Source organism: Amblyomma maculatum, chromosome 11, assembly GCF_055883805.1.
Source record: "Amblyomma maculatum isolate TAMU_Amacu chromosome 11, ASM5588380v1, whole genome shotgun sequence".
In the NCBI taxonomy this organism is placed as follows: Eukaryota; Metazoa; Arthropoda; class Arachnida; order Ixodida; family Ixodidae; genus Amblyomma; species Amblyomma maculatum.
The window spans coordinates 126,809,503-126,837,014 of NC_139354.1; the positions used below are offsets into that span (position 1 = coordinate 126,809,503).

Genomic DNA, 27,512 nt, shown 5'->3' on the forward strand with positions numbered 1-27,512 from the left:
TCGTCACCAGACAAAATACAAAGCAACAAATGGAAGAATAAATCGCCTGCGCCCACAGATTTCACCCTATCCAAAGCACAAAACTAATGAAAGCTCAAATGATTTACTGCCTCTGATCATCGCGGCGCAGGACAGCCAAGGCAGAAGTACGCATGCTAAAACAGAATGACCCTCTTTCCTTCGTTTCCCACGACCATCTTTATCCGGCCGAGGCTGAAATGTGGTAAAGAGCGTGAAACAATCTGTGCGTCGCCATTTTACCTGTCAGAACAGAACAACAAAGAGGGAACATTTCTATCTTTGCTGCTCAGCGCATTACTAATTGGATGCAGAGACGCAATCCTAAGCCGACAAAACAAAACACGAATAGGGATGGTCCCTCAGGAAGTGCGACGGTTACACACAAGCGGTCTTATGTTTCTGGCTTCACTCTGGCGTGACACGGGTGCCGTTTCTAATGCCATATTTTCGTAGCATGCGCACACTCGACCAGCCGTTAATATAAGTTTTCGGCTAACGGAGGAGAAAGGGGGGATGACGCAAGCACGAAACTGTTCTCGCGAAGACTGTGTTCAACCAAGCAGCATGAGCTCCGACAGGACGGAGGTCACGCTGCCGTCCCGATATATTTCGCGTGTTTTAAATATATCATGCCCCTCGACGCGGTGTCTGAACGCAGCGGCCGCGACACCGTACCTGAGGCGCTTCCCGACTCTGCGTCGATGTTACGGAGGAGTTTGTGAAGAATGGGGAAGCAAACATATTAAAACTATATAGTGACTGTGTGGTGTAGAATAGCGCAGAGGGTTTCTAAGCCTTTACAATTTTTACAGAATGAAAGCCGTCAAATGTAATGCGATATCTGCTACTATGAGCTGGGCGTCTTTATGGCGTTAGGGAGCTTCATGTTTTGTTTGCGCTCTGCCCTGAAATTTTTATCGATTTGCCTGCGTTCGTAATTATTGTAGATTCCTACACACAAGCGTCCAAAGTTAATTCCCCGCACTTAGAATCTGACATGCAATCTGTGGTGCGTAACGTGTATTCATGATAAACCTGTCTTTATTACAGCCCAGTTTTCACGACTTGCGTGATTGCTTTGCTTTTGCTCTTAGTCCGTATAGGTAAAGTATTACTGTGAAGCCCCTCTGTTTTGTATCTCACACTAAACAGTTTGAGCTATTTTCGAACGACCAGTTAGCATGCTTGAAAGCACGGAATACTGGCTTGAAAAGACACATTTTGACCGTTTTGTTTGTCCTATCATAGAAATAAACGTTGTATAAAAAGAGAAGAAGCCTGAACCACAAGGATATTATTGTCTTGAAACTATTTCAGATATATGAAAATGAGCCAAACTATTATTTCTAACGACAACACCCTCTTCATTCAGCAGCTGGGTGCCGCCTGAACGTATCGTGCAAGGCGAGCACATTGGACCGGAACTGCTGGCGCCATGGGCTAACAAGGAGTTTGGGACTCGTGTTTATGTTCGCGGAGCGACGCGATACATGTAGCCGGGGCTGCGGATTTGCTAGCTAAATACCCCCTTTGGGGTAATTGCTAGAGGTAGATGACCGCTGCCGAGCTGCTGAGCTCTTCCGAGAACAGTTGACATACCTACCATAATATTCGTTTCCTTCTTCCCGTGTTAGTCGCGTGCCTTAATCCGACATTTCCTGGTGACATAATAACCTCGACACGTGGCCGCGCGCGGGATGCGAACGGGGAGACCATCGTCGACTGAGGTGACGGCGGTGCGTAGGTTTTCCCTTCGAGTTCCTCACCTTTTGCCTTGGTGCTGCGAGTTCTGTATGTACGCGTATCTTGTATGCTTGCTCTAAAAAGGCCAAAAAGGACTCCGTCGCCCGCTTGTGCGTCGCCGACGCTTCTAAGTTCGGAGGGCCTGCTTTGGCACAGTTTTCTGCCGCCGCCGACCATTGCCGGTGGTGGCGCACGTTCAGCCGCCGACGTGCGAACTGTGTCCTCGATATGCGCTCTGCGCATCCCTCATCCTCTGTCGTCATGTGTGGCGCGTGCTTTGACTCTGGTTAGCCTTGTGGCCTCCGAGAGCCCTTAACTCCGCTTCATACGCGTGCGTAGTTGTTTGCCTTGTGCGTGCGGCGCTGCGACCCCGCTTTCGGGTACTGGGGCTGGGCTACGATTTGTAACGACGTCTAGGGGTCAGTAGAGTCTTTGTAATGCGGCTTACCGAGTAAGAAACTCTTGTGATTATAACTTGTGCTGTTACTTCATTCAGAGCGGAAGGCAAGGCGCGCAGTGCATGCTGACTGTGCCTCGGCATGCTATGGCCCCGACCATGTGTTATTGTGTGCCTTAGGCCTAAGACTAATGTTATGGGTTAAACACGAGTAAATATTGTTTGCAAAGTCTTGAATTTCTTTACGAAATGTGTTTATCATAAGAACGTCAATTAGTATTATATGTGTGTACTAACGACAGCAGGATTTGAAAGATGCAGAAACTGCAAGGGGTTAGCAGTTAGCTTTTACAGCATAGTCATTGTCATTGTTGCGCAGGTGGCCAAATGCCCGAATGAATTTCAAAAAGTGCCCTATATTAAAGTGATCAGTTTGTTTATCCATGAGAAGTACAGAGCTCCTATAGCATTTTTAATACTGTTCGACACTTCAGAGGCATATCTATGATTGATTTGCCAACCCATATGTACATAAGTGTATTCATAAAGTATACAAGTCGCCGCCATTAATATCATTCAAATTCTTGTGCAACCGATAAAATACCATATATTACGTGGGGCTTAATGCCTCAAAGCAGCTGAATGCCTGCGAACTATCGTATTTTTTCCGCATATTTGATTTCGCTTATAAAAACTGGCACTTAAGAGCATATATCAAGAGAGCTTTCTAATTTCACTCGAGTTAAAAACCGTTCAATCCAGTGAACTTTGAGCATAGCCGCTGTAAGGCAGTGAAAAAAATTGGAGTCCAAACTGCTAACTCTGCTTAATATCCCGCATTTCTATGCATTTAGTATTCTCGCGAAGTATTGAACTATTTCTGCTGCATATTCGTTTTATAAGACAATAGCCATAAGTTTAATACTTAAGCATAAAATTTAGTCGAATAGTTTGCCCTAAAAATGTAAGTTTTGTCTCTCTTCAACGCTTACCAGCGCTGTAACTGAACTAATATATCGCATGTGGGAAAATATTTTGTTTTTTTCTTGAAAAGAGAAGGGGAGAGCCTGTGTAAGCTGCACTAAAAGCGCTGCAATAAAGCCTGTTATGTACTTCTTCAGATATACGTGAAAAGGTGGCATGCTTCAGTCTACGGCAGCACCAAAATTTGGAAAAGGTGGCTGCCAAAATATATTATTTATGTTATTCCAAAGAGAAAGAAACAGATGTCTAGTGCGTTGTCCTAATCACACTACCGCAATTAGTCGGGGTATACATATTAAGTTAATGACAACGCAGGCTATGGAACAAAAAATGGTAGGTGTAACGTTAGGAGATAGGAAGCGCGCAGAGCGGGTCAGAGAAATTACTCGAGTTAATAACATTCTAGTGGAAATGAAGAAGAATTGGGCACGGGCAGGGCACGTAGTGCGTGGAGAGGACAATTGATGGTCGCTTAGGGTAACAAACTGCATACCAAGTGAAAAAAAACCTTAGAATGAATAGACAGAAAGGCGGGCGGATGTGGCTAAAACATTCGCAGTGTTTAAGAGGATTCAGCTTGCACAGGACCTTTGTTATTGAAGGAGTTTGGGTAAAGCCTTCGCCTGGTAGCGGGCTTAATCCGACGATAATGGCGATGGTGATGATGATTTATCGATTCGAGCCTGCATTTCATGAATGATATGAATACAATGGCCATACTACTTGCATTTCTTTTTGGTATCACTAGTTAGGTGTACAAGAATGAACTGTTTGTTTCAAAATTTGATTTATATTTATAGACACGCCATTGACATCAAAACAGAATGATAAAACGTGCCGCCTTTTTGGAAGAAAATGACGAAGGGGAACAAATTCACCTGCATGAGCACAAAATCCCGTCATTGTCAATATGCGAGATCACCCTTCATAAGGCTGTAACCTGAGCATTGATGCCGTACTTATAAGCACCTAGCGCAGTGCTTTTTATTCATGGTAAAAACACATTCTGTCGTAATCTACAATAAATACAGTGCAATAAAATTGTATTGTGCTGTAGTGTACTGTAAGTCTCATTATTAGAGTAAATTGCTATATCAAGAAGCACCTACTATAATTTCGCAAACAATAAAAAATAACTATATACCTGCTGAAGTATAAGACCACGTCATCATCGTCGAATGTGTCGTGATTCGCATCTATGAAATTTATTAGCTCTCTTGGTGTACTAGCCACTATTCTCTTGTCACGACATCGGTACGGAAATACTTCTGTAGTCTCCTGATGTGTTACAAAATCACAAGCATACAATTAAACTGTATACAAGAGCAGAAAAAGAACATATACTATCGTTCGATATCGAAGTTAGTAAAACCAGTCTAATCTAAGGGCACGTCTTCAATCAATAGTGTGCGCAGGAAAAAGTCATTATAATAAAAAAATTACGCCTTGTATATATAACACAGCTTCGAAGATTGTTTGCTTAGGACGCTTGATGGTAGAAGCAATAACCTACACGACTTACGCTGTAGGGCTCGTGGCGCGCCGCGCATTCGAAGGCCGCGCCACTTCCCGATGCTCCCTGCGCGCGGCCTTTTCCCTTTCCCCGCTCGTTCGGGGATAACCGGTCCCGCGCGAGGGGGTTATAAAAGAAGGCACGCGCCGCCGTCTCGCCCTCTTCTTGGTCCCTGGCTCTTCGTTCCGGCTTCGCTCCTGCTTCGCTCCTGTCTCTCTTCACGGAAACGACCCGCAGCCACCCGGACGACGACCCCGGACAGCCTCGACGACGCCCGCGCTTACGTGAGATAAAAGATGTTTGTTATACGGCCCACTGTGTGTTTGTCGTGCGCATCTCTCGGGCAGAGGAATCGCCCACAACTGGCACCCAATTGGGGTTGAATTAGCACCCATGTGGACGATTTTTCTGCCAACGTGGCAGCGCACTGCAACACGACGGGCCGGTCTTTTGTATGTTAGACGCGACGCCATTTTGAGTTTAGGGCTATCGTGTGTGCAGATGTCACGGAGTGTAGTATAGTAGTGTTTGTACAGTGTTTTATTTTGTTTTGGGTTATGTGAGTGTTTGTTAGTGTCGGGCGGTTTGTGTTTTAATTTTTTTTGTGCATATGTTAGTTTTATGAAGTGTTTAGCCTTTGTGACTAGCCTCTTGATGCGGGCTAGGTGGTAGTCGTGCGCGTTTAGGCTCCCGGCCAGCCTTAGTTGTTGAGTGCAATGCCTCCGAGAAAAGACGTGCCAGATAGGGCCGCCACTTCGGACGCCAGTGCGTCCGGAAGTGAGGTAAAAAAAAGACGCGGTAGAGTCTGCGCAGGTTACCGATGCGGCCGCCCTGATGAGGCAGATGAACGAAGTGTTGTCGGTGTTCACCCTTCAGCTCGGTTCGGTGGCTAGCGCCAACCAAGCCACAGCTGCGGCGGCAGTCTCGCGTCCGCGGATAAATGTAGAGGTTCCCTCCTTTTTCGGCTACACGGACATGAAGTCAGTCCACGAGTTCTTGCAAGAACTCGAGGATTATCAGACGGCACTGGGTTCCCCAGACGACGTGGTGCTAGCGCAGGTAGTCCCCGGTGCACTTGTTGAGAGCGCGGCGCGGTGGAGACGCTGTCAGCCGGCCTTCCAGTCGATGGCAGACTTCACAGATCGCTTCCGCGCCGAGTTCTTGCCGCCCGATTACTTACGGCGGATGCTTGAGGAGCTAGCGTTGCGCACACAGCACCCAGAGGAGAGCCTCCTCGGGTATGTACGCGCAATGCAGGAGCTCTACAAGAGGGCAGATCCCACGGCAACCGTTCTAGAACAGGTCACGCGCGTGATGAGGCAATGCCATCCGCGCTTCAAGCCGTATTTGCGGGGACGTGGTTTTGCAAACCTCGAGGCCCTAGCACAGGAAGCGAAGACAGTGCAGGCGGATTTACTCGCTGAATTGCGCTACCAGCCACCCCCCAGGCAAGCTGAATCGCTAGAGCCGCGATGCGCCTGGGCCGGAGGCCAAGACTCCGTGTCGCGCGCCAGAGGCGCAGACGTAATGACGGTAGGGCAGGAAAGGCCAGCGGAAGGCTACGCGATTCCTCGCGCTCTTGACCCGTACGCGTTCGAGCAGCGGCGTCGAGCTGGGCTCGCCAGCGACATCCGCACAGGCGCGAAGAAAGGGGAAAGACGTCCCCAGCCGCTTCGTGGAGCGCGGCATCCCCCACCGCGCGGCAGGTGAACGATCGGCTTTGCTGGAATTGCAACCAGCCGGGCCACGTGGCACGAGAGTGTCAAGCAAGGCGTATGCAGGGAAACGCGGACCGCCGGCGGCCATAATTGGTAACACCAGCCTGTCGCCGTCGGCGGGAGAATTTCGTGATAGCCGCGGCGGAAAAAGGGAAATGTACTCCCACGCCGCGTCACCGGGCGACCGCCCCGGGGGCGCAGAGGCTTTTGTCCCCCTCGCCTGTAGAGCGCAAGGAATGTTGTCGCGCTCGAGCCATTTTATGCTAGTGCGGTTAGTTGGTCAAAGCTACTCGGCACTCGTTGACACGGGCTCAACTCTGTCACTGGTCGGTGATGATGTTTTCGAGGCCTGCCGTAGATGTAACATCCGTGTCAGGCCAGCCGAAACCCTTTTGAGCTTAGCAGCAGGGAAGACAAAAGCGGCGGGAGCGGTACGTCTGGTCCTGCGTTTTGACGGCAGGAAGCGGAGGCATCGTTTCGTCTATCTGCCCGGCTTAGCCATACCAGTTATTCTGGGAAGAGATTTTCTTTCGAGCGAAAGCATTGTGCTTGACATGGGGGAGAACTGCTATCGTTACAGCCCCTTCACCCCCCTCATTCCCTTGTTAAGCGCACCCCAACAGGAATGCGTCGCTGAGCGAGCGAGCGTCCACGCTTTTGTGGCAGACAGCTCCCCCGCGACACTGAATGGTAGCCCATTAGAAGCAATTATCGCGTCCTTCTCAGGAACCGGTAGTCAGCGCCGAAGGCTCGTAGAAACTTTGCTCCCGTTTTCGGATTGTTTCACAGAGAAACCAGGCAGGACCGACTTGCTTCAGCACGAGATCGAAACGGGTGATGCGCGCCCTTTCAGATGTAACCCGCGGCCGTTAAGCGCACATAAGAGACAGCTTCTAGACAGCGCCCTTGATGAGATGAATGATACCAGCGCGGTGAGACCCTCTCAAAGTCCCTGGGCATCCCCAGTGGTTCTAGCGCCAAAGAAAGATGGTTCGGTCAGGTTGTGTGTTGATTACCGAAAGCTCAACTCACTGACGCCTACGGTTTCGTACCCTTTCCAGTCGATCGAGGCTGTGATGTACGCGTTAGGGAACGCAAGGTTCTTCACAGTCCTGGATGCAAGCAGAGGGTACCTGCAAATTGAGGTGGCGGAAGGTGACATTCAGAAAACCGCATTCACCTGTCACCGCGGGCTCTTCGAATTTACTCAACTCCCGTTTGGTTTGTCTAATTCACCGAGCACGTTCATGCGATTGATGGACATCGTGCTGGGCGATGCAAGGTTCAACTACGCGATGGCGTACCTCGACGACGTCGTGATATTCTCACAGTCGTTCGTAGAGCATCTCATTCACCTGAATTCCGTTCTTGAAAGAATGAGACGTGCGGGTATAATGATCAACCCAAAGAAACTGGAAACTGCAAGTAAAGAAAACTGGAAATAAACTGATTGATTGACTGATTGATTGATTGATTGAAAGTGCAGTTGGCATAAAAGAGAGTGAACCTCTTGGGATTTGTGGTTGATGGTGGCACTTTGAGACCGAACGATGACAAACTGCAGGCAATTCTGAACTACCCCTGCCAGACGGACGTGAAAAGCTTGCAGAGGTTTTTGGGAATGGTTGCCTTCTACAGACAATTCATCCCTAGTTGTTCAGAGCTCGCTAGGCCGTTGAACCAGCTGTTGCGGAAAGGCTCGAAGTGGGTCTGGGGCAAAGAACAGAACGACGCTTTTGTTGCCTTGGCTCGCGCGATAGCGAATACCGCTAGTTTGCGCCTCCCCTACTTGAACAAGCAGTTTGTCTTGCAGACAGATGCTAGTGATGCCGGTGTAGGAGCGGTTTTGTTGCAAGAACACGAGGGCAAGCTGCGCCCTGTCGCGTTCGCTAGCCGCACGCTCACATCGGTGGAGCGGAATTACTCCGTGACCAAAAAGAAGGCCTGGCGATAATGTTCGCATTGTCAAAGTTCGGCATGTACCTAGACGGAGCGGTTTTCACCGTGCAGACAGATCACCAGGCACTTTCGTGGTTAAAGAGGCTGAAAAACCCCGCAGGCAGACTCGCGAGATGGGCGCTGACGTTGCAACGTTACGCGTACGCCATTGAGTACCGCCGGGGCAGCATGAATAAGGTGGCCGATGTGTTATCGCGCGCACCGTTGAAGGCTGGCAGAAGCGCAGAAGAGGCGCAGACCAGCTTTGCTGAAAGCGGCGTCGCCGCTAGTGGAGAGGAGGAGAGGGCGGACGCGAGTGTCGCGCCCTGCGTAGTTAAAGAGAGAAAGGAGGCGGACAGAGTTGCCGCGCGGTGCTGCGAGAGAGAGAAGGCGCAGCCGCTGGTGGCGGCGACTACTCGCCTGCCAAAAAGCGAGGCAGAGAGAAATCTGTCATGGGGAGTAGCGGTCAGTAGGGAAGAGCTAATTTAGGCCCAGAAAGCAGACGGTCTATGCCAGCGGGTGCTGACAGAGCTTGCGAGTAGTGCAGCTTGCACCGGGAACGCTGAGGGCAAGTACGACGCGTATCTGCTGGGCGATGATGGATTACTGCTATGCTACATCCCCCAACTTGACGAGGAAGAGGCGATTGCATCCCCCTTCCGAGTCGTGGTCCCGAGGAAGTTGCGGAAACTATTCCTGCAGTACTTCCATGACTCAGCGCTGGCAGGCCACGGCAGCGGCAGTAAGACTTATGACAAGTTATGCCGTGTCGCGACCTGGCCAGGTATGAGAAAGAATGTGCTGGGCTACGCCCGTACATGCCCTGTTTGCCAGGTAGCCAAGCCTCGGGCGGGGAAGCCCGCTGGCATGATGAAGCCGGTAGTTAGCAACTATCCGTGGCAAGTGGTCGCGTGCGATATCATGGGACCCCTCCCTCGCTCCGCGCGTGTACACCAATACATCCTGGTAATAACAGACCACTATTCCAAGTGGGTTGAGGCTTTCCCCCCTTAGAAAGCTTGTGTCAGAACGGATTTGGGAGGAACTGTTGGAGACATTCACTCGTTTCGGTTTCCCTTCCGACCTCATTACAGACAATGCTTCGTATTTCACAAGCAAAGTCTTTGTTGATTCCTGTCGGGCGCTTCAAATCCGCCACAGGAAAACGAGTCCCTACCACGTTCAGAGCAACGTAACCGAGAGAGTGAATCGGAATGTTAAGAGTATGCTGGTTGCGACGACCGAGCAGCACAGCCACTAGAACAACCGTGAACAGGTCGGTGGGTATGACACCTGCTTACTTGAATTTTGGGAAAGAGATCGCTTTTCCGCTAGAGAACGCCCTACTTGACGCGGCGGGGCCTGCGCCTCCTCCGCTTACGCAGTACGCGGCAAAGCTCCGCGAGCGCCTTGAGGCAGCGCAGCGCGCGGCTCGTGAAAATCTCGATGTCGCGCGCATGGGGCAAGCGGATCAGTACAACAAAGGTCGTCGTCACTTCGTTTTCAACACGGGCGACTTGGTACTGAAAAGAACGCACCCGCTTAGTAACGCAGCGCGTGGTTTCCCCGCGTCGCTAGCGCACAAGTGGGTTGGACCGTTCGAAGTTACGGCACGGACTACGCCACTCACCTACCAGCTGCGGTTGTTGGGGAGCGGTGAATCCGCTGGTCCGGTGCACGTCGAACACTTGAAAGCTTACCACCTTCGCAAGGACGATAACTGCGAAGCGGGGGAAGCTGAAAGCGATGCAGGTAGCAACCCGGTTCGCAACCGACGCTATAACCTACGGCCAATGTAGTGCACTCCTTTGTCTAACGTCTTTGCTTCTTTCAGAATGCATTCTGATAAGAATTTGCAGCAGCCAGATTAACCACCGTCGCTGGGGCGGGAAACCGCACCCAGCGCTTGGTTCAAGGAGGGGCCACTTAAACAGGGGGTACCCCCCTAGTTTGTAGTGGTTTGTGGTCCATTATTGTGACCAGCACGGCCATGCTAGCCGTCTTCAACAAGTCTGGATTGGAGCCCGCTGCCCAGGCCTGGAGTACGCTCCTCAGGAAGCCAGGTGTGCCCGGGGCGGAAACGCCTGCTGCAATGTGCATCCAGCACGGCGCCACGTGCAAAGGGGTCAACGATGTAGAGCAGCAGCTCAGGGCCGCTGTCAGGCGTATCCGTGGCCGAGCCCAGCTGCGCTGTGACCCCGAGGATGTGGCCGCTGCCATAGAGGGACCAGCCGGAACAGTTCCGCCATGCCTGCTGCTTTTCCCGTCCCACGGACCAGCTGAAATGGCATGGCATCCCGCCAGAGCCTGGCGACAAGCCGTCATATGTTACGCCGACCGGGCTCGGGCATGGACATGGCCCGGCTGTTGGCGGAGCCCGGGTAGGACGCTGAGGGGGGGGGGAAGATGTAGGGCTCATGGCGCGCCGCGCATTCGAAGGCCGCGCCACTTCCCGATGCTCCCTGCGCGCGGCCTGTTTCCCTTTTCCCGCTCGTTCGGGGATAACCGGTCCCGCGCGAGGGGGCTATAAAAGAAGGCACGCGCCGCCGTCTCGCCCTCTTCTTGGTCCCTGGCTCTTCGTTCCGGCTTCGCTCCTGGCTCTCTCCACGGAAACGACCCGCAGCCACCCGGACGACGACCCCGGACAGCCTCGACGACGCCCGCGCTTACGTGAGATAAAAGATGTTTGTTATACGGCCCACTGTGTGTTTGTCGTGCGCATCTCTCGGGCAGAGGAATCGCCCACGACGTTAAGTAAAGAAACCGCCATCCTATGTCACATGGGAAGCCAACGAATATTTTAAAAAAAGCAGAATTTTAGGGCACCATCATTAGTCGTTTTCTCTATAAGGTGCGCGTAGGAAGAAAGAAACGAAACAGTCGTGTTTAAGCAAATCTCAGAACATGCCTCGTACAGTGTCGGTGTTGACATCTTTATAGGAGTTATCACCGAGGCCGTAATATCAGATGGCATGAGCATCGTCACGCCTCGCCCGCCGTGTCGATGGTCGCCCGTGCATCGAATCACGCAGTGTCAGGCGCCCGCCGTACATTTGAAGTCATCCGTAAAGTTGTATGAAGTTATATCATTCCACATCCACTTTTCCCGGTGGACATTTTTGCGTGCACTGAGTTTGCAGCATATTTTCCCTTCTCCGGGAGAGAAAAACAGCGCCTCTTCGGTGTGTCGGCTAGGCAGCCACCCGTGCAACAGCTTGGTAGCAAAGGTGGCCGGTTGCTCATTGCACCCAACAGTACTTGCATCTCGCCAATTCGGTTAATTTTTAGCTGCCACAGAGGCAGAGGAGATCTTGAAGACAAAGCGAATTATTATTTGCCCCAATTACAAAACTGGCGTGGCCGCTAAACGCAGTCGCGGTACAAGCAAGCTGCCGATCGCAGCTTGCCCAGGCGCTGTTACAGCCAGCGATAATATTTTGAAAATTTATCGGCATCGCAGAACTACTTAAAATACCATAACCCATGAAACTAGGTTCGCACCAACTTAATGTGCAGCGCCAACTCTTGATACAGGAGTAACACGTCACTGGCAAGTAGGCAGATGTGACAGTGCTAGCTAGGCGAAGAGACAGGTCGCAATGTACTTACCTCTAAAAAAGGTCTTCCGGCAATCGACGCCCTGACGCACATATGGCTTTTGGCCGCGCTAGCTTGTGAGAAAATGAAAACGGTTTCACAAATTTGTACGATTTAATTTCTCAACCTGTCGGCAAATTTAAGACGACGTTTCACGAGACAGGCCTCGATGTCGGGGTTTTCAATGTAAAGCAGTGGTCTTGTAGTGCGCCGCACACCACGACGTAGTTTACCGCAGTCGCTCTAGCCGATGTTTTTACAAAGTCGAATGTTCTATCGGGGCCGTCGTTCTTGTTTCATAAAATCCTCGGGTGTATTCAGCAATTAGCATGGTTTTCGCTGGCGCACGAGAAAATGTCGACCATACTGGAAGGGCGCACCCCACTGATCAAGAGTTGAATACTGCTGCTGTCTTCGGCGCCCACAGACAAGGCAACACATATGGCGAAAGTGGCGCCGGCCGATCCCACCCACGTGCATGCCACCACGTGAATACCTCATATACTTTGCGGGCGTTAATTTTACTCATATCTTGCGCGCTTTCATCCTGATGCTTAAAAGCTAACAGTCGCGAATATATGCACTGTCACTGCTAAATTGAACTCAATGCTTTCAATGCAATTTTATTATACTTCCGCTTGAATTGTCCTCCAACTGCGTGGTCAGGTTTCATCTTAAGAATTTGCTTTCCTCACATGCTGATGCAACTTTAAGAAGTTCAAGTAGACTCCGACATTGAACACACCAATGATCTCAGAGGGAAAGGACAATTGTATAAGCATAAAAAAAGCAGAGCTCTAAGAGAGCACATCATTAGGTGAACTCGCCTATCGCTGGAATCTAACAGGCTGGGGTGGTGCCTAGCAGAACTGCTTCAAGGCATGAAGCTACGCACTCATTAACAGGATATATCGTCATACTCCAATACTCAGACGACTAAGTTACAATCATGCCTTAAAAGTAGGGATGCAAAATTTGTGGAAACTTCGGAGGTCGGAGGCAGATGATGAATAAAAGTTCTGGAAATATGAGAAATATTTGAAAAATATCAAATATTTTGTTGGTTGGTTTCTGGGGTTTAACGTCCCAAAGGGACTCAGGCTATGAGAGACCCTGTAGTGGAGGACGCGGGAAATTTCCACCACCTGGGGTTCTATAACGTGCACTGACATCGCACAGCACATGGGTGCCATGCTTTTCGCCTCCATTGAAAAGCGGCCGCCGATGCCCGGATTCGATCCCGCACCTTGGGAACAGTAGTCGAGCGCCGTAAGCACGGCGCCACAACGGCGGGGTAAATATCAATAATTTATTTTAATGAAAATGTATATCTGCATTGAACAGCAATCACTCTTTCTCCCATGCTGTTCCCTGGTCGTGGATGTGTTGCGAAACTAGCATGGTTATAAAGTATCATAAACGACACATATCATTACTCTATGGCTGCAGCCATATGTGTTGCAGCGTAGAGTGCAACATGTGAGGGGAAATATCGAAGTTAGGCTGCGTGCCCGCAAAGAGCAGGAATAGGCTCAAAGGACGTAGAATGAAGATGCTGGTGTTCTTTTGTTCTAACTGATAGCTTAGGATATCTGTTTTACCAAACAGCGGCAGGTATTTAGGTGAAAATTTTATTGATTAGCATTAAAAAGTTGTCACGTCCTACGGCTGGCCTGGCACTTGATCGAGGGTGGTGGCTAACCATCCACGACGAGCGGCGACCTGTCCAGCACGCTTACACTAGGCCTGTTGAAAGCTGAAAACCACGATCATCCATCCCTCTAGGTGAGGTCACCAAAAATAAAGTTGCAGTTCAGCCCATGTGCGACTTACCTCTTCCTCCGTCTTTGTCCTTGTCCGGATACGCGCTGCAAAAGCTATGATAACTATCGTGTTAAATAGCCATGTGTCTTCAACCCTAAATAGGTTAAGAACTTGCATTCAGAAGCATATCGGCAGTGGCTGCAGTTTTACAATGAAGTTGTATACCTCGACCTCCCAAACAAATTTCATGCCTTTGTTCCAAGCAACAACGCCAGGCGTTGGGCTGTGGGAAGCACTTGGTTTAAACGTGTAGTCTAATGGCTTGTCACCCGAGGTTTGTAAGCACCTAAATCTGCTTGTCGAGTCAAGCATTACAATGCGTTACAGAGTACTAGCATGAGTAACGCTGTAGCGTTAAAGAATTCATGAAAAACTTTATTAATACAAAGGACATTTTTCTTCAGATATATTTCGGTATCTGCTACAGCATCATGATAAGAATATTGGCTTTAATATTTTTTTATATTAGAATTATTTTCTTTTGTTTCCAGGGCGCTCAAATTTACTGCCGTTATTACAATGACACTGAACGAACGTTTTGCCATAGCCAGGACAAGAAGTCATAAACAGATTTGGGATTACACCTGATCCCCATGAACATCGAAAATGCACTCCCCCCCCCCCCCCTCCAGCTAGAACGTGATAGAACGTCTCCAGCGGCTGCGGAACTGCGAAAGGTTAGACCTTTAACACAACGAAGGGTTCTAAAAATCTGGCTGCTGACATGCCGCCATTAGAAACTAATTCTGGTAGGATTAACAGTAGAACACTCGTTTTGAGGCCAGCTCAAAGTAACGGGCATGCAATGGGATGCAGTAAGGCTGAGTGAAGTTGAGACCCGAATGAGGCTTATACTATAAACGTGAAGCGAAGGTAACCGATGGTCGCTAAGAGTAACAAATTGAATTCCAACGAATAAAGCTAGCAGGGGTTGGTTGAAAATTATGGGGAAGGATAAGGTTTTGTGTTCAGGGTCATTTTGATGCAGCCAGCAACGGACCAGGTTAATTGGAGGAATATAGGACAGACATTCGCAATGCGGTGGGTATAGTCCGGCTGATCATGATGACAATGAAAAACCAAGTACTACACTGATTAGCCAGACTCTGATCTATTTTGGTTGGGCTGCTCGCTCTAGTTGTCTGGATGAGGCCGCGCAACAGGCTTTCTTGCCATATAAACCTGGAATGTTAATGCAAGATGAAATTCCAAGCCTTTCTAATCGGAACGTTTATCCGAAGTATAAAAGAAGAAATGCACATAATGTAAAACTTTTGTCATTATTGTTATAGTACAATTTTAATTCAAGTGTTTTAGTCACTGTAGTGGAGGTAATATGCCACTCTCAACTGTTATCTTATCTCTTTCTCTTTAAAGAGAAACTAAAACGTTTCTTTTCTGCATTTAACAAATCTGCTGTTTAGAACGACCGGACAGTAAAGAATGAAATTTTAGCGAGATAAATGAGCTCTTTCAAGGCACAGGATTTCCTAGCAGATATACGTGCAGAACGGAAGCGAATGAAGAAAATTTTCTTTAAGAGAATATTACTGTTGTGTAATATATGGAACATATGTGCGATGCTACTTACGTCCAACACGATCAGTTGAGTAACAACAATTTGAATATCGAGAATATCCAGGTCAGTTTTGTTAAAAATTTGATTGATCTAAAGACAAAAAGGAAAATCGCAAACAGCGCACTTTCAGAAGCATGTACCGAACTAAGGTGGAAAAAACAGGAAATCCTAGCCATGAATTGCACTCGTTGCTTCTAATCTTTTTACCCCTTTGACTGAAACGTCCGCCTTAAAAAAAAAAAGTGTTCGAACCCGACCACGGTGGCTGCGTTTCGATGGAGGCGAAACGAAGTGGCGTCCGTGTGCTGTGCGATGTCCGCGCCCATTAAAGATCCTCAGGTGGTCGAAATTACTCCGCAGACCTCCACTACGGCTCCCCTTTCTCTCTTTCCACTCTCATTCCCACTACAGTGGTAAGACGCCCGACTACTGCCTGGAGTTCCTGGGTTCGAACCCGACCACGGCGGCTGCGTTTCGATGGAGGAGAAACAAAGTGGCTTCCGTGGGCTGTGTGTTGTCAGCGCACGTTAAAGATCCCCAGGTGGTCGAAATTACTCCGTTGCCCTCCACCATGGCTCCCCCCTTTTCTCTTTCCCCTTTCACTCCCACCTTCATTCCTTCCCTTACGGCGTGGTTCAGGTGTCCACAGAGCAAGTGGGACAGATACTGCGCCTTTCCAATCCTGTGAACCAATTATATTACTATAACCCTCCCCTGTGACAGATACTGCGCCTTTTCCTTCCTGTTAACAGATTATTATTATTAAATGCACGGGCCTGCTACTGGCTCTGTAGCCGAGCCACCTGCGCTGCATCTGCCACAAAAATTATCTCCGACTCCAAATCTGCGATTCTAAATTATGCCAACGGCTGTATATCGCGAACCGCTGCTCGCTTATCACGCTTCTGGCAGCCCCGGCACCCCCTAACCCTCATCTGGATGCTATGACATGCTGGCCTTCTTGGCAACGAGAAGGTTACTGGACCTCAATAAGGCCGATAGTGAAAAATTGAATTGCCTGATAAGGAAGCCATACAAAGCGGCTCTCGGTCTCCCCAGATACACGTCCACCGCGAGACTTCTATCACTAGGGGTCCACAACACCCTCGAAGACCTCATTGAAGCACAATTAACATTGCAAGAGCAACGGCTCAGGCAAACTGAGGCAGGGCGGTGTATCCTGAGAAGCTTAAGCATAAGGGGCGAGGACCCTTCAAGCCAGGTGATCTTGCCGGTAGAGATGCGTGAACGCATTCGGGTCAAAACACTCTCCAAAAACATGCAAGCGGATCGCCACGAACGTCGGAAGAGGGCCAGGGCGAAGACAGGCAAAAAGTATCAAGGGGATGATAGTGCCGTGTATGTCGATGCGGCAAAATACAACATTACAGGAAAGAAGGCTTTCGCTGTGAGCGCGGTGAGCATCTCCCGCAGGGTAGCAGCTACGGTGATCACGGGCCGAGTAGAAGAGGCAGAGGAGGCCTCAATAGCCCTAGGAATTGTTCAAAACGGAACCAGCACTATTCTCAGTGATTCCAAAACGGCCCTTCGCAACATCGCCAGGGGTCGTATCTCCGCCACTGCATTCAAAATTTTTAGTGCGTTGCCAAACGATAGGAATATAGTGGATCTCGTATGAGTCCCGGCTCTCTCGGGCGTCCCAGGGAAGGAGGCCGCTCACCATTATGCTCGAGGTTTTGTTAGCCGAGCTGGTGAGGGGATCTCTGACGCGGGTGCCCGACGGAGTGAGACTCTGAATACCTACCAGGCCATTACAACTTACTACAAAGAGCTCAGGGCGAGCCTGCCTCCTCCGCACGCTTCACTAAATCGAGACCAGGCTACCACGTGGCGGCGGCTGCAAACGCGGTCGCAGCCAAAACCTTGGACTTATGCCAAGGTCTTACCCGATATAGTAAATCCGTACTGCCAACTGTGCGGCGAGCCTGCCACCTTAAACCATATAATCTGGGACTGCGCGGAGGATCCGCCTTCGGCAGATCTAGTACCATCTCCCTCGCTGGAACACTGGGAAGCTGCTCTCGCCAGCCGGGACCAAGACGTCCAGTCCCGGGCCTCGGTAAGAGCGCAAGAGGTCGCTGACAGACTTGGTACGCCAGCCACCTGGAGCAGCTGAATGCAGCCCAAGGCAAATACCAATCGCTGACAAATAAAGTTTTTTTTTCTCTCTCTCTCCTAGCCCGAGGTCTTACTTTCTGGGCTAGAGGAATGGAGCCCCCTCTACAGGCTGAGGAGCGCCTGCTTTACATCCGAGATATTCTCTTGTACTACCGGGACAAACGAAGTGAATATACACCCCCAGTTCCCTCTCTCACCATAGCGCAGGCCGTATACTAGCGAAGCTTGCAGGCTAGGACTGCTCCATGCCCTACACTACTACATGCCAAATATCCAGACCAGTTTTGCTCATCATGCAGACTCTGTGGCAAACAAGGACACTTCCTACACATACTTCTTACATGCCCCACCTTTCCTCATCGCCCATCACCGAACTTAGTACAGCCCTACTGGGAGTCTCTCATGAAGAGCGCCTAAGTCAAGACCAACAGAAGATCATTTCCAGTGCTATGAGGAGGATTGCTCTTCAAGGACTTTCTTTTGCATTATAAGGGTGTCTCCCATGTAGTAAGGGAGCACCTAAGGCCCCCAATATTTGTTCCAAATGGCAATAAAATGTTTCTACCATCACCACCTCCGCTGCTTCGCGCGGACAGAAGAGAAAATAGAGTAGAAAGAAAAAGAAGAGGGGATATAAAGACGCGCGTCGCAACAACAGCCGTCGTCCACCACGAGGAGCAGTTCCGGGTGCAATGACAGCCTACAACAGACAAAAATTAGTGGCAGGACAGCCCCCGCCGCAAGCGGCGCTGACCTACCTGTACCCCCTCCATCAGGGCCAGGATCTAGCACACTTCACCTCACCTCCTCCTGCCTCTAATTTAGCGCGCGCCAAGGGACGGCACGCGACAGAGGCGATGGTGTACCATCCAAACACACTTGCCAAAGAAAGTGAGACTTATACTGCGCCTTTCCTTTCCTGTAAACCAATTATGATTATATGTAGCTCTACATCAAACGATTGGAGAAAAATGATAAAAGAGGAAGGGTAGGCTTCCGTCATACTCCTCTAAGAGACGTCTAAAAGAGCATATAATTTTTTTGCGTTTTTTTTTAAAGACAGTTGTTTAAATTTCGTATTTCAGCCATAATCCTCAGTTTTCAGTTAGCGCCTGTCTGCGTCATCTTTCCGTCCTCATCTTTATTTGGCTCTTTCATTTTATTTGGTTTGTGTCGTCTAACATTCGAAAGCGACTCAGTTTATGAGAGACGCCGTAGTAGAGGACTCCGGAAATTTAGACCAAATGGGGTTCTTTAATCTGCACTGACATCGCATTGCCTTTCGCCTGGACCGAAAAGCGGCGGCCGAGGCCGGGAGTCGATTCCGCATTCTTGGGCACAGTAGTCTACGCCCTAAACCCTACGCCACCCCTGCGGGGTTTTTGGCGCTTTCGTGTCGTCATGAACGTGTACCAATTGCTCAAGTTTCCGTGCCGCTTAATGTGGTAAAAGGGTACAAGTATGGGTGTTGTATTTCGTTTCTTTTTCTAAAGCGGTAAAGTAGTAAAGCGTGGTAAATATATAAGTGTACGTGCTATGTTTCTCACTCACCATTCACTGAAGCCGGCAAGAGGAACGAGAAAAATCAATGTTATTTTATGTTTCTCACCGATAAAAAAAGCAGTCGCTGAGAAGGCAACGACTTGGTGGAATATAAACGAAAGTGCTAAAAGCGACGCAGTTTATTTTTTCCGGATTAGATAATTGCTCTTGGTCAGCTTATCCAATACGCGAACACTGCAATGCTAACCGGACGCCGTTTGGTGAAGCCGCATCTGTTACTGTACGTTATATCAGCTTTTGTCATTATGCGCCACTGAGCAATGTTGCGCCACCACTGCTTACCATCCGAAAGCAACTGAATGACCGAACCGCTCACTGTGACATGATAGATGCGTCTACGGCACGTGACAACACAACTGGTTAGGATTTACTTCCAATCGTTACTTTCGATAAACTACGGCTATGCAGATGTGCTGCATTTCGCCCATTTTTCTCCTACATGTTAGCGAACATGCATTGATTTTGTACACCGGGGATCTCAAGCTCATAGTTCCACATGCGCCACAATCAACAATTTCTTCACTAATGGGCCCGAAGACAGAAAATACGAATAAAACAAATCGCTACTGATCTTAATTTAGGACTAAAACCAATAACAACATATGAATAAGCAAAAAACAATCAAACGTTTCTTTAGGAAATGAACAGCTACGCGTGACTCGTTCTATCTGTGCACCGGAGTGTAACCGCTTGAGAATAGCAATTAGAGAACTGCGGATTATATACAACTGTAGTTATGAAAAGTACTCATCCTAAAGAAAAGCTATACATCAAGGGCAAGGGGGGGGGGGGGGGGGGCGGGGGCGATGTGGGGTAGCGCTTCGATATTATTCCAGGCAGCTAACACTCATCGCAAATTGTCGCTGATCAGAATGTCAGACCCGCTTTTCACTTCAGCGAAAAGTCCGTACAATCTGCAGACGAAGCTGTTTAATTAATTTTAGTCTGAAAACGAGTTAGGCGCTATATCAAAGTATGCTACTGGGCGAATTGGTGCCTTTTGAAGATGAAGCATTAATTAGGAAGAAATGCGGAACTTGGAGACGGCGGGCTGCATCACAGCGGTCCGCTGGTCATATGCGGCCAGTGGCCATGTATTTGAAATCACTCTTCTACACCATCGTGCCATACTGTCCTAAACCTCCGAAAGTACCTTAGACTCAGAGAAAATGTAGCATACAGAATATTGCAGCCAGTATACCAGCTGGTTTTTGACAGAACAGCCAAATATTTGGTCCATTGTATTCCTTCCCATCAAGCTTTTTTCTGTCTTTGGTTACAGAAGAATATCTTATGCTTGTATCACGCGAATCTTGATAAAAATAGTCGACCGTGTCTTTATCACTATCTCAGGTGCGTTGACGAGTAATTTCTCAAGGCGCTTTATATCGTCCTCTCGTTTTGCGTAATGACCAACGAGGCATCTAAATATGGAAAAGCGTGCGCTATATTGTGTGCAGATATCAGTAGGTTGAGCTCAGGGGCTAACCATTCGGGGTCCCGAATCTTGAGTGTCGCGTAGATGGGTGGTAGTTACGTACTCTATTGCAGTTTCCGTCTTTTTCTTTCTGAACCGTACGGTGCACCCTATCACTCTTGTGTATTGAACAGGTATGGATAGAAAGCGCGACAACAACAGTAGTTTAGGTAGCTTTGAACTAGCCTCCGCCAGCCTTACCCACCTAGAATAAGCTTGTGACTCACTCATTCGTGCAACAAGTCAGGGTATTCAGTTCTGCTAGAATGTGTCTGTTAAAAAAAGATATTTTTCTACCAATTAGTTGGATAGCTGCGGTTAGCAGTGGTTCGCAAATGACAGGAATAAATAGGGTAAAAGAAGCACTTAGGTTAATAACTTGACCATGCACTATACATACAGGCAGTTCAGGATCACGCGCAAAAGGTCCTGTGTTTTTATCTATTTTATTGACATTACACAAAACTAGCATAGTTTAGTTTAACTAGATAATATTCGCAAGTGCCAATTTTTAAAAAGCTCCTATTGCATTTACATAAATAGATGCCACATATTGTTTCGTGCTTGGTACGCACAGGGGGGTTTATTTGCAAAGGGATCGGTGTAAGGAGGACCGCAACGAATATTGGAAACGTCCATCTGCCCTTGCTCTTCTTTGTCCTCTACCAATTGTCCGATCGTTCATCTTACGCGTGAGTTGTTGTCGGGCTAGTTGGCTTGAATCTTGCAATGCCATGAAAGTCTATACGTAAAAAAGTCCTTTTTTTGCGCATAGCCTTTCATTTCATTGCAAGACCGTTCATCTCCTTCTTCCGTCCACCTTGTACGAAAGTGCGTGATAGATCCCTCCTTGAAAACTGAGCCCGTCGGGCGAGTTGAATAGAGCGCCTGGGATGAAAGAGGTTGAGGCGGACTAGATGCACCACCTGGAGTGACCGTCGACAACATGCAGTTAGCGTTCAATAAAGGGCCACCCACATGGAGCCAACTTTCTCTGCGATCTTCATGCGGGGCGGCGGAACGCCGACGCACCGTCGCTTTGCCATGCCACATGCGGCGAAAAACTGGCGGCTGCTGACATCGGCAGCGTCAGCGCACGAGTGAGAAAATGCACGAGCTGGTCCACTTCAACAACAAACGTTTCACAATAAACGACATTTCAAGAGCAGCACATAAAATAACCAGCGTCTAAAGTGCCGCCCGACACTTCTTGTTACAGCCTGCGAGTACGTCCAACGCCGCAGTCAAGAGCGTACGGAAGGCGAGTCTCTCTGAAGCAAGGTTTGAGCGAGTGTTGTTGAACGGAACGTCGAAAAAGGTCAAGCTTCACTGTATCATCACAGAAGGCAAAATCGCAACGCCTAAGCGCCTTCTGGCGCGACCTTACCATAGCGATGCCACCCGCTAGCGCCACGGACGACAGTGTTCTAGCCGTGCCATGCTCCCTAGTCGTCGCTAGGCCTATTTGGTTTCGATTCGATGTTACACGGAATGGCGTTATGAAATTCCTTCGTCTATGGTAAATGCTCAACTCAAAGAACTGCCTCACTCGCAATCCTATTCTCTCATATTATAAGCAAAATATGATTTATTTCGGCTGCACGTTTCAGCGGAGGTGGCATGCAAGCGGACCGGAGCAACCGTGCCGTAACGGCGGCAGATGTCTGTGGGCAGAAACTTGCTTCCATCGCAGCTCGACACGGCTCAGCGATCATCAAGAAACATTCAGTATTTACATTCGGCTTATTATTAACGGGAACAACATAATTTAGTACATTTTTCTGAAGTTTTCCGTAACATCGGCACGCAAGTCTCGCTGCTGCAGCCGACGCGGAGCGGCCGAAAGTGCTCCCATCTCAAAGTCGCGAGTAGGAGCGGCGTTCTCCCGGCCGCCTGCGAAAATATCTGGCCCAGCTTGATCGATGGCCACCAGTGGCCGGCGAACGGCCGCCTGGCGGCAGCTCGCAAGGTTTGCCACGGGAAAATTGGTTCATGTGGGTCGGCCTTAACGTAGTTCAGGGCGCTTATGCATTCTGAGCCAGTGTATTGTGACAGCAGTTTCTTATAAAGGCCACATTCCGGCGCTATCACACATGTTACCAGGAACAAACAAACCTGCTAGCGTCACGCGTCTTAGTCGTTCGTAGAACGCTCTTGCGTAGATAAAACTCGAACGCAGGCAAGCTGGCGAGCTTCTTCAGCCCTGCAGAGTGTGGTAGTGAGAGAAGCTTCATCATGTATGAAAAATGTCCGTATGATGTCGAGGCCGTAGCAAGGCGACAGAGCATAGATCTAGTAACAGGGTTGGTTGGTTGGTTTGTGGGATTTAACTTCCCAAAGCGACTCACGCTATCAGAGACGCCGTAGTGGAGGACTCCGAACACCTGGATTCTTTAACGTGCTATAAGCACATGGGCGCCTTGCTTTTCACCTCCACCGAAAAGCGGCCGCCGAGGCCGGGATTCGATCCCGCGCCCTTGCGAACAGTAGTCAAGCGCCGTAACCACTGCGCCACCCCGGCGCGGTATCGGTAACAGGGGTAACGCCAGTTGTCTCAAGTTGCGTAGCGTTGTACCATAGCCTCCTTTATACTCTGTGCCTGTCACCGCGCCGCGCGAACAATAGAGCGGCGCCGTCGAGTAAAGTTGCGCGGCGCTGCCGCTCCTTCGCTAAGGGCGCTACTAACGTAGGGGTCGAGGCACGCGGGTCGCACGGGTAGGAACGTCAGCGCGAGGCGGGAGCGCTATTATTCGCTAGCGGGTAACTGCTCCTAAGCATGAGTCGTGCATATTCAGCATATTTACTTGTAAGGCCGACACTCACTAAGCATAACAAGTGATCATGATACTTTTTAGGCAATAACACCAACGCTAAATGACATTTTATGTCAGGCAGTTTCAAGAAAATGCGCATGGCTCGAAAAACTGCATGACTGCTCCGCTAGCACCAATGGTAATAAAAAAGTTACAATGCTAGTCTACGCTGCAATAAAGCAAAATTTAAGAAGAAAGGCACCAGCATTTATTTACACATTTCACAACACCAATTGTGCTATAAGAGTACCATGTAGAAGTGGTGTGATGAATAGCTGCCAAAAATAGGGAAAAAAATTCCCGGTGACTGCTGTCACTGATAGCACTTCAGAAGCCAGCTTGATTTACAGATGAATGAAACAACTGCATCGCATTATGCCATTGAGATCTGTAAGGAGAACAATTTTGGTATCAGCTTTTACTTTCAACGATTTAGCGCGTCGTATAAAGTTTTTTTTTTTTTAACTTGAAAAACAAGGAAAGACAAATATACGCGTTGAATCTTTCTGTTTTGATCACTCCAAAATAATCGTCGTGCTTTTATTTTTTCACAGAATTGCGCAGTTATCGAAACAAAAAATACTGCGCTGCAGCACATGTAACATACCACACAGACGAGCTAACCAGGGAGGAAGTTAGCATCGCAGTCCAGAAAATACAAGTTCACATTTAATATTATTGTTACCTTACTGACGCGTAATAAACACACTTCTGGTGCTGTCATTATTTATCACAGGCCTTAATGCGGTTGAGTGTGAGTTTTGCGGTTTCAGATACTAGAAAGGGAAACTATTATAGGCTTTGTAAGATTTGGTTTAACTCACTTTAAAGTAGTCATCTTCACAATAGTTAAATCTTATGTTTCTATTTTATCACAAAATTTCTTAATTAGCGTATACTGGAAAAAAAAAATTCGCAGAGCACATCTAACACACTACGCAGACGAGCTAGGCAGGGAAGCAATTAGCATTGCATTCCAGAAAGCACAGGTGCGCATTTAACGTTACTATTGCAGTATTGACGCTTAATAAACACAGTGTTTGGGGCTGTCACTATTTTTTACAAGCCTCAAAGCAACTGCATACTACGCAGCGATCGCCGGAAGGACAAAGCAAAGCTGGCACTTACCAGTTGATGGAATGGTGTATTCCAGCAGCACCCGACGGCAGATAAAAGTAGAAGCATGACCTTGCACACTGCAGTACAGTCCACGAAACAGCGAGATAGCGGCAGCGCGTGGCTATCCGGACCGCTTTGCAAAACGGCGCACCCGGCACTCGCCTGGCGAAGGTGACCCTACGTCGCTGTCGCCATCTCTCGGCAGCCAGCGGCGTAACTTGTCAACGGAGGAGGACAGGCGGCGACGGCCGCGGAGCGCGGAGTTGCCAGGCACAGAGTGCATAAAGGAGGCTATGGTTGTACGCAGGAGGAATGAACGGGAGGGCGCCATCCAAGATTTTGTGATATATGCTGCGACGTACAGTATTTGTCAAAAGTATAGAGGCCAGGGGGTCGGCTTCTGAGCCGCATCGTGCGGCTTGTAATGCATGTCCAGTGTTCCGGATCTTTTTATGGTCACAAGATTTTTTGACCTACCCTCTCCAATGGGAAGGACCGCCACTAACGATAAATTAGCGCCGCTACGCGGCTCGAAAGCAGACCACCCGGGCTCTACATTTTGACAAGGGCTCTACATGGTGATGAGCGTCCGATTAGGGCGTTCTACCACACCGTTTGTTTGGTGATGATATGGAGTCGAGTGACGAAAACTGCAGGCACAGTGGTGAAGTCTTTCTTCGACAACGTCCGCTGTGAATTGGCGTTTAGGTGACTATTAATGACAGTAGGAAGGCCGTGCTGAATAATGACTAATCGAAGAAGGAAATGAGATATTTTAGACACAGTAGCGGACGGCATCGCGGCTGTCTCACAATAGCGGGCTAAATATTCGACGCACACAAGAATCCATAGATGTTCTTTAGACTAATTTTGGAAACGTCCAAGAGAAGTCAATGCTAACTTGATCAAACGGGGCTGTTGGAGGTGTGACTCGCCGCAGTTTTTCCGGTTGACTTGAAGTAGGCAACTAAAAACGCTGGCATTGCGCACAGCTGGCTATATAGCGTTGGGTAGTCGAACACATCATAGGCCAGTAAAATCGTTGCTTTGTGCGGTAGAGTGTTCAGGCTACTCCCAAGTGCCTAGACGTGGAGTCGTCTTGCATTATTTCAAGAACTGTGATGCATAGGCTTTCAGGAACAAGAAGCTTCCATGCTCCCCTGGAAGCGAAATTCTTCTTGTAAAGCAATCCTTCGCGAATGCAAAAAAGTGTTCTTCATAGAATCTTTGGCGGAATCAAAAACTTTAATACTTTCTCTTTTCGTTGCTCAGTTCGGAAGAAAGCAGAGCCAAGTGGCTTACGCGAAAGACAATCTTCACCTCAGTGCTTATGGCCACATAATACAACTCAGTAAAATTAAATTCTTGTAGGCTCAAAACCGGTCGAGCAAGCTGTTCACAGGTGTCACGAAGACTCATGAGCCAGCAAAGAGAATGGTGGTCGGTCACGACGGTGAAAGAATTCTCGTATACAAATAGGAACTGAAGCGCTGTAAGTGAAAACAACGGCGAGACATTCTTGCGCCATAACTGTGCAATTTCTATCGCACTTACTCAACGAGCTGCTGGCATATGCTATCACACGCTAATCGAGGCCATGGCGTTGTATAAGTATAGCGCCAATACAGGTGCCAATCACGTCAGTGTACTCTTCAAGTGGAGCTGATGGGCAGAAATGGCGCAAGATGGGGCCTGAGGTCAAAAGGAATTTGAGATGACGGAAAGCTGTGTCACATTCACTTGTCCAATTAAATGGTGAGTCTCTATGCAGCACGCATGTGAGTGGTAAGCAATATGTCTGCAAACCCTGCAATAAAGCGTCGAAAGTACGAACATAGCCCTAAAAAGCGCTGCAGCTATTTTAGGGATTAGCGCCCCGTAAATCTTTTGACAGCTTTTTTTTTTTTCTTGTGGTCTGGTCGAACACTTCCTTTGTCATTTAGGTGACCAAGAAGACTTGCTTCGCAATCCTCAAAATGACATTTCTTTGATGTTAGTATAAGTCTAGCTCGTTCCATGTAATTAGGCATGATATCCTGACGACTGCTGTGCTCACTTAATGTTTGCCAAAAATCACAGTGTCGTGCAAATAACATGAACAAGTTTGCCACTATAGTCCACGCAGGATTATATTCATGAACTGCTCTAATCTGGCAGGCGCATTGCATAATCCAAAGAACATAACGTTGAATTCATAAAGACCGTCTGGTGTTACGAATACCGTTTGTTTTTTCTGCAGTGTGCTCGCGGAGTTTCCAGTAGCCTGGTCTCAAGTCAATAGAAGAAATGTTTGAAGCGTAGTGCAGTCGGCCAATAGCGTCGTCTATACGTGGGAGCGCGTAGACGTTTTTCATCGTTACTATATTTAAACGACGGTAGTCAACACAAAAAGTTCATGTGCCATATTTCTTTCTAACAAGGATAACTGGAGCTGCCGAAGGGCTACAAGATTCTCGAATAATTCCGCGCTTTAGCATCTCTTGAACTTGCTCGCCTATTATCTTACTTTCAGCTGCTGTGATTCGATAGGGCTTCTTGCGTAACGGAGATGAGGACACAGCGTTGATCGTGTGATAAATATAACCGGTAGGCAGCGGTTTTGAGTCGCTCTTGGTAGAGTCAAACACTACCACATGCTTCACAACTAGTTTTACTACAATCCGACGCTCGGTTGCGAAAGAGACTTATTAAACATAGCCTTAACTTGGGTCTATATACGTAGTTGTACGTGCTACTCAGTGTCAGAGCTGTTTAACGCCGCGACGGAACCTCGCACGCCTTCCTCGAAACGGGCAGGTTTTAGGCCTCTTGGCAACACAGCTGGCTCTTCAGAGTGGTTTACTGTCCACATCTGAGTGCGGCGCTCACGGAAAATGATGCAACGAGGCACAAGCATACTATTCTTAGAACAGGTTAGTTTCGTAGGTTTTCTTACAGCTCCAAACGTACGCAATGTGAATAGAGAAGATCAGCACGAATGCTGCAGATAAAGCTGGTATAATTGCGTGTTCCTCCACCGCAAATTCTGAAAATGATGTGCCGAGTCATCCACAAGAGCCGAAAGTACTGAACAATTCAAAGCAATTT

General features: G+C 48.6%; 1 protein-coding gene across 4 annotated transcripts in view; it reads right to left on the minus strand.

Moving 5' to 3' along the window:
- The window catches only part of LOC146174923 (A disintegrin and metalloproteinase with thrombospondin motifs 5-like), a 163,405-nt gene that overhangs the window by 82,357 nt on the left and 53,536 nt on the right, over window positions 1-27,512 (minus strand). For all 4 annotated transcript variants that reach the window (XM_084584147.1, XM_084584146.1, XM_084584148.1 and 1 more), the window contains exons 3-4: window positions 15,327-15,404; window positions 4,290-4,423 (exon numbers count right to left, since the gene is read on the minus strand). In XM_084584147.1, the coding sequence (XP_084440273.1) occupies window positions 4,290-4,423; window positions 15,327-15,404 (212 nt within the window). The remainder of the gene's footprint in view (window positions 1-4,289; window positions 4,424-15,326; window positions 15,405-27,512) is intronic.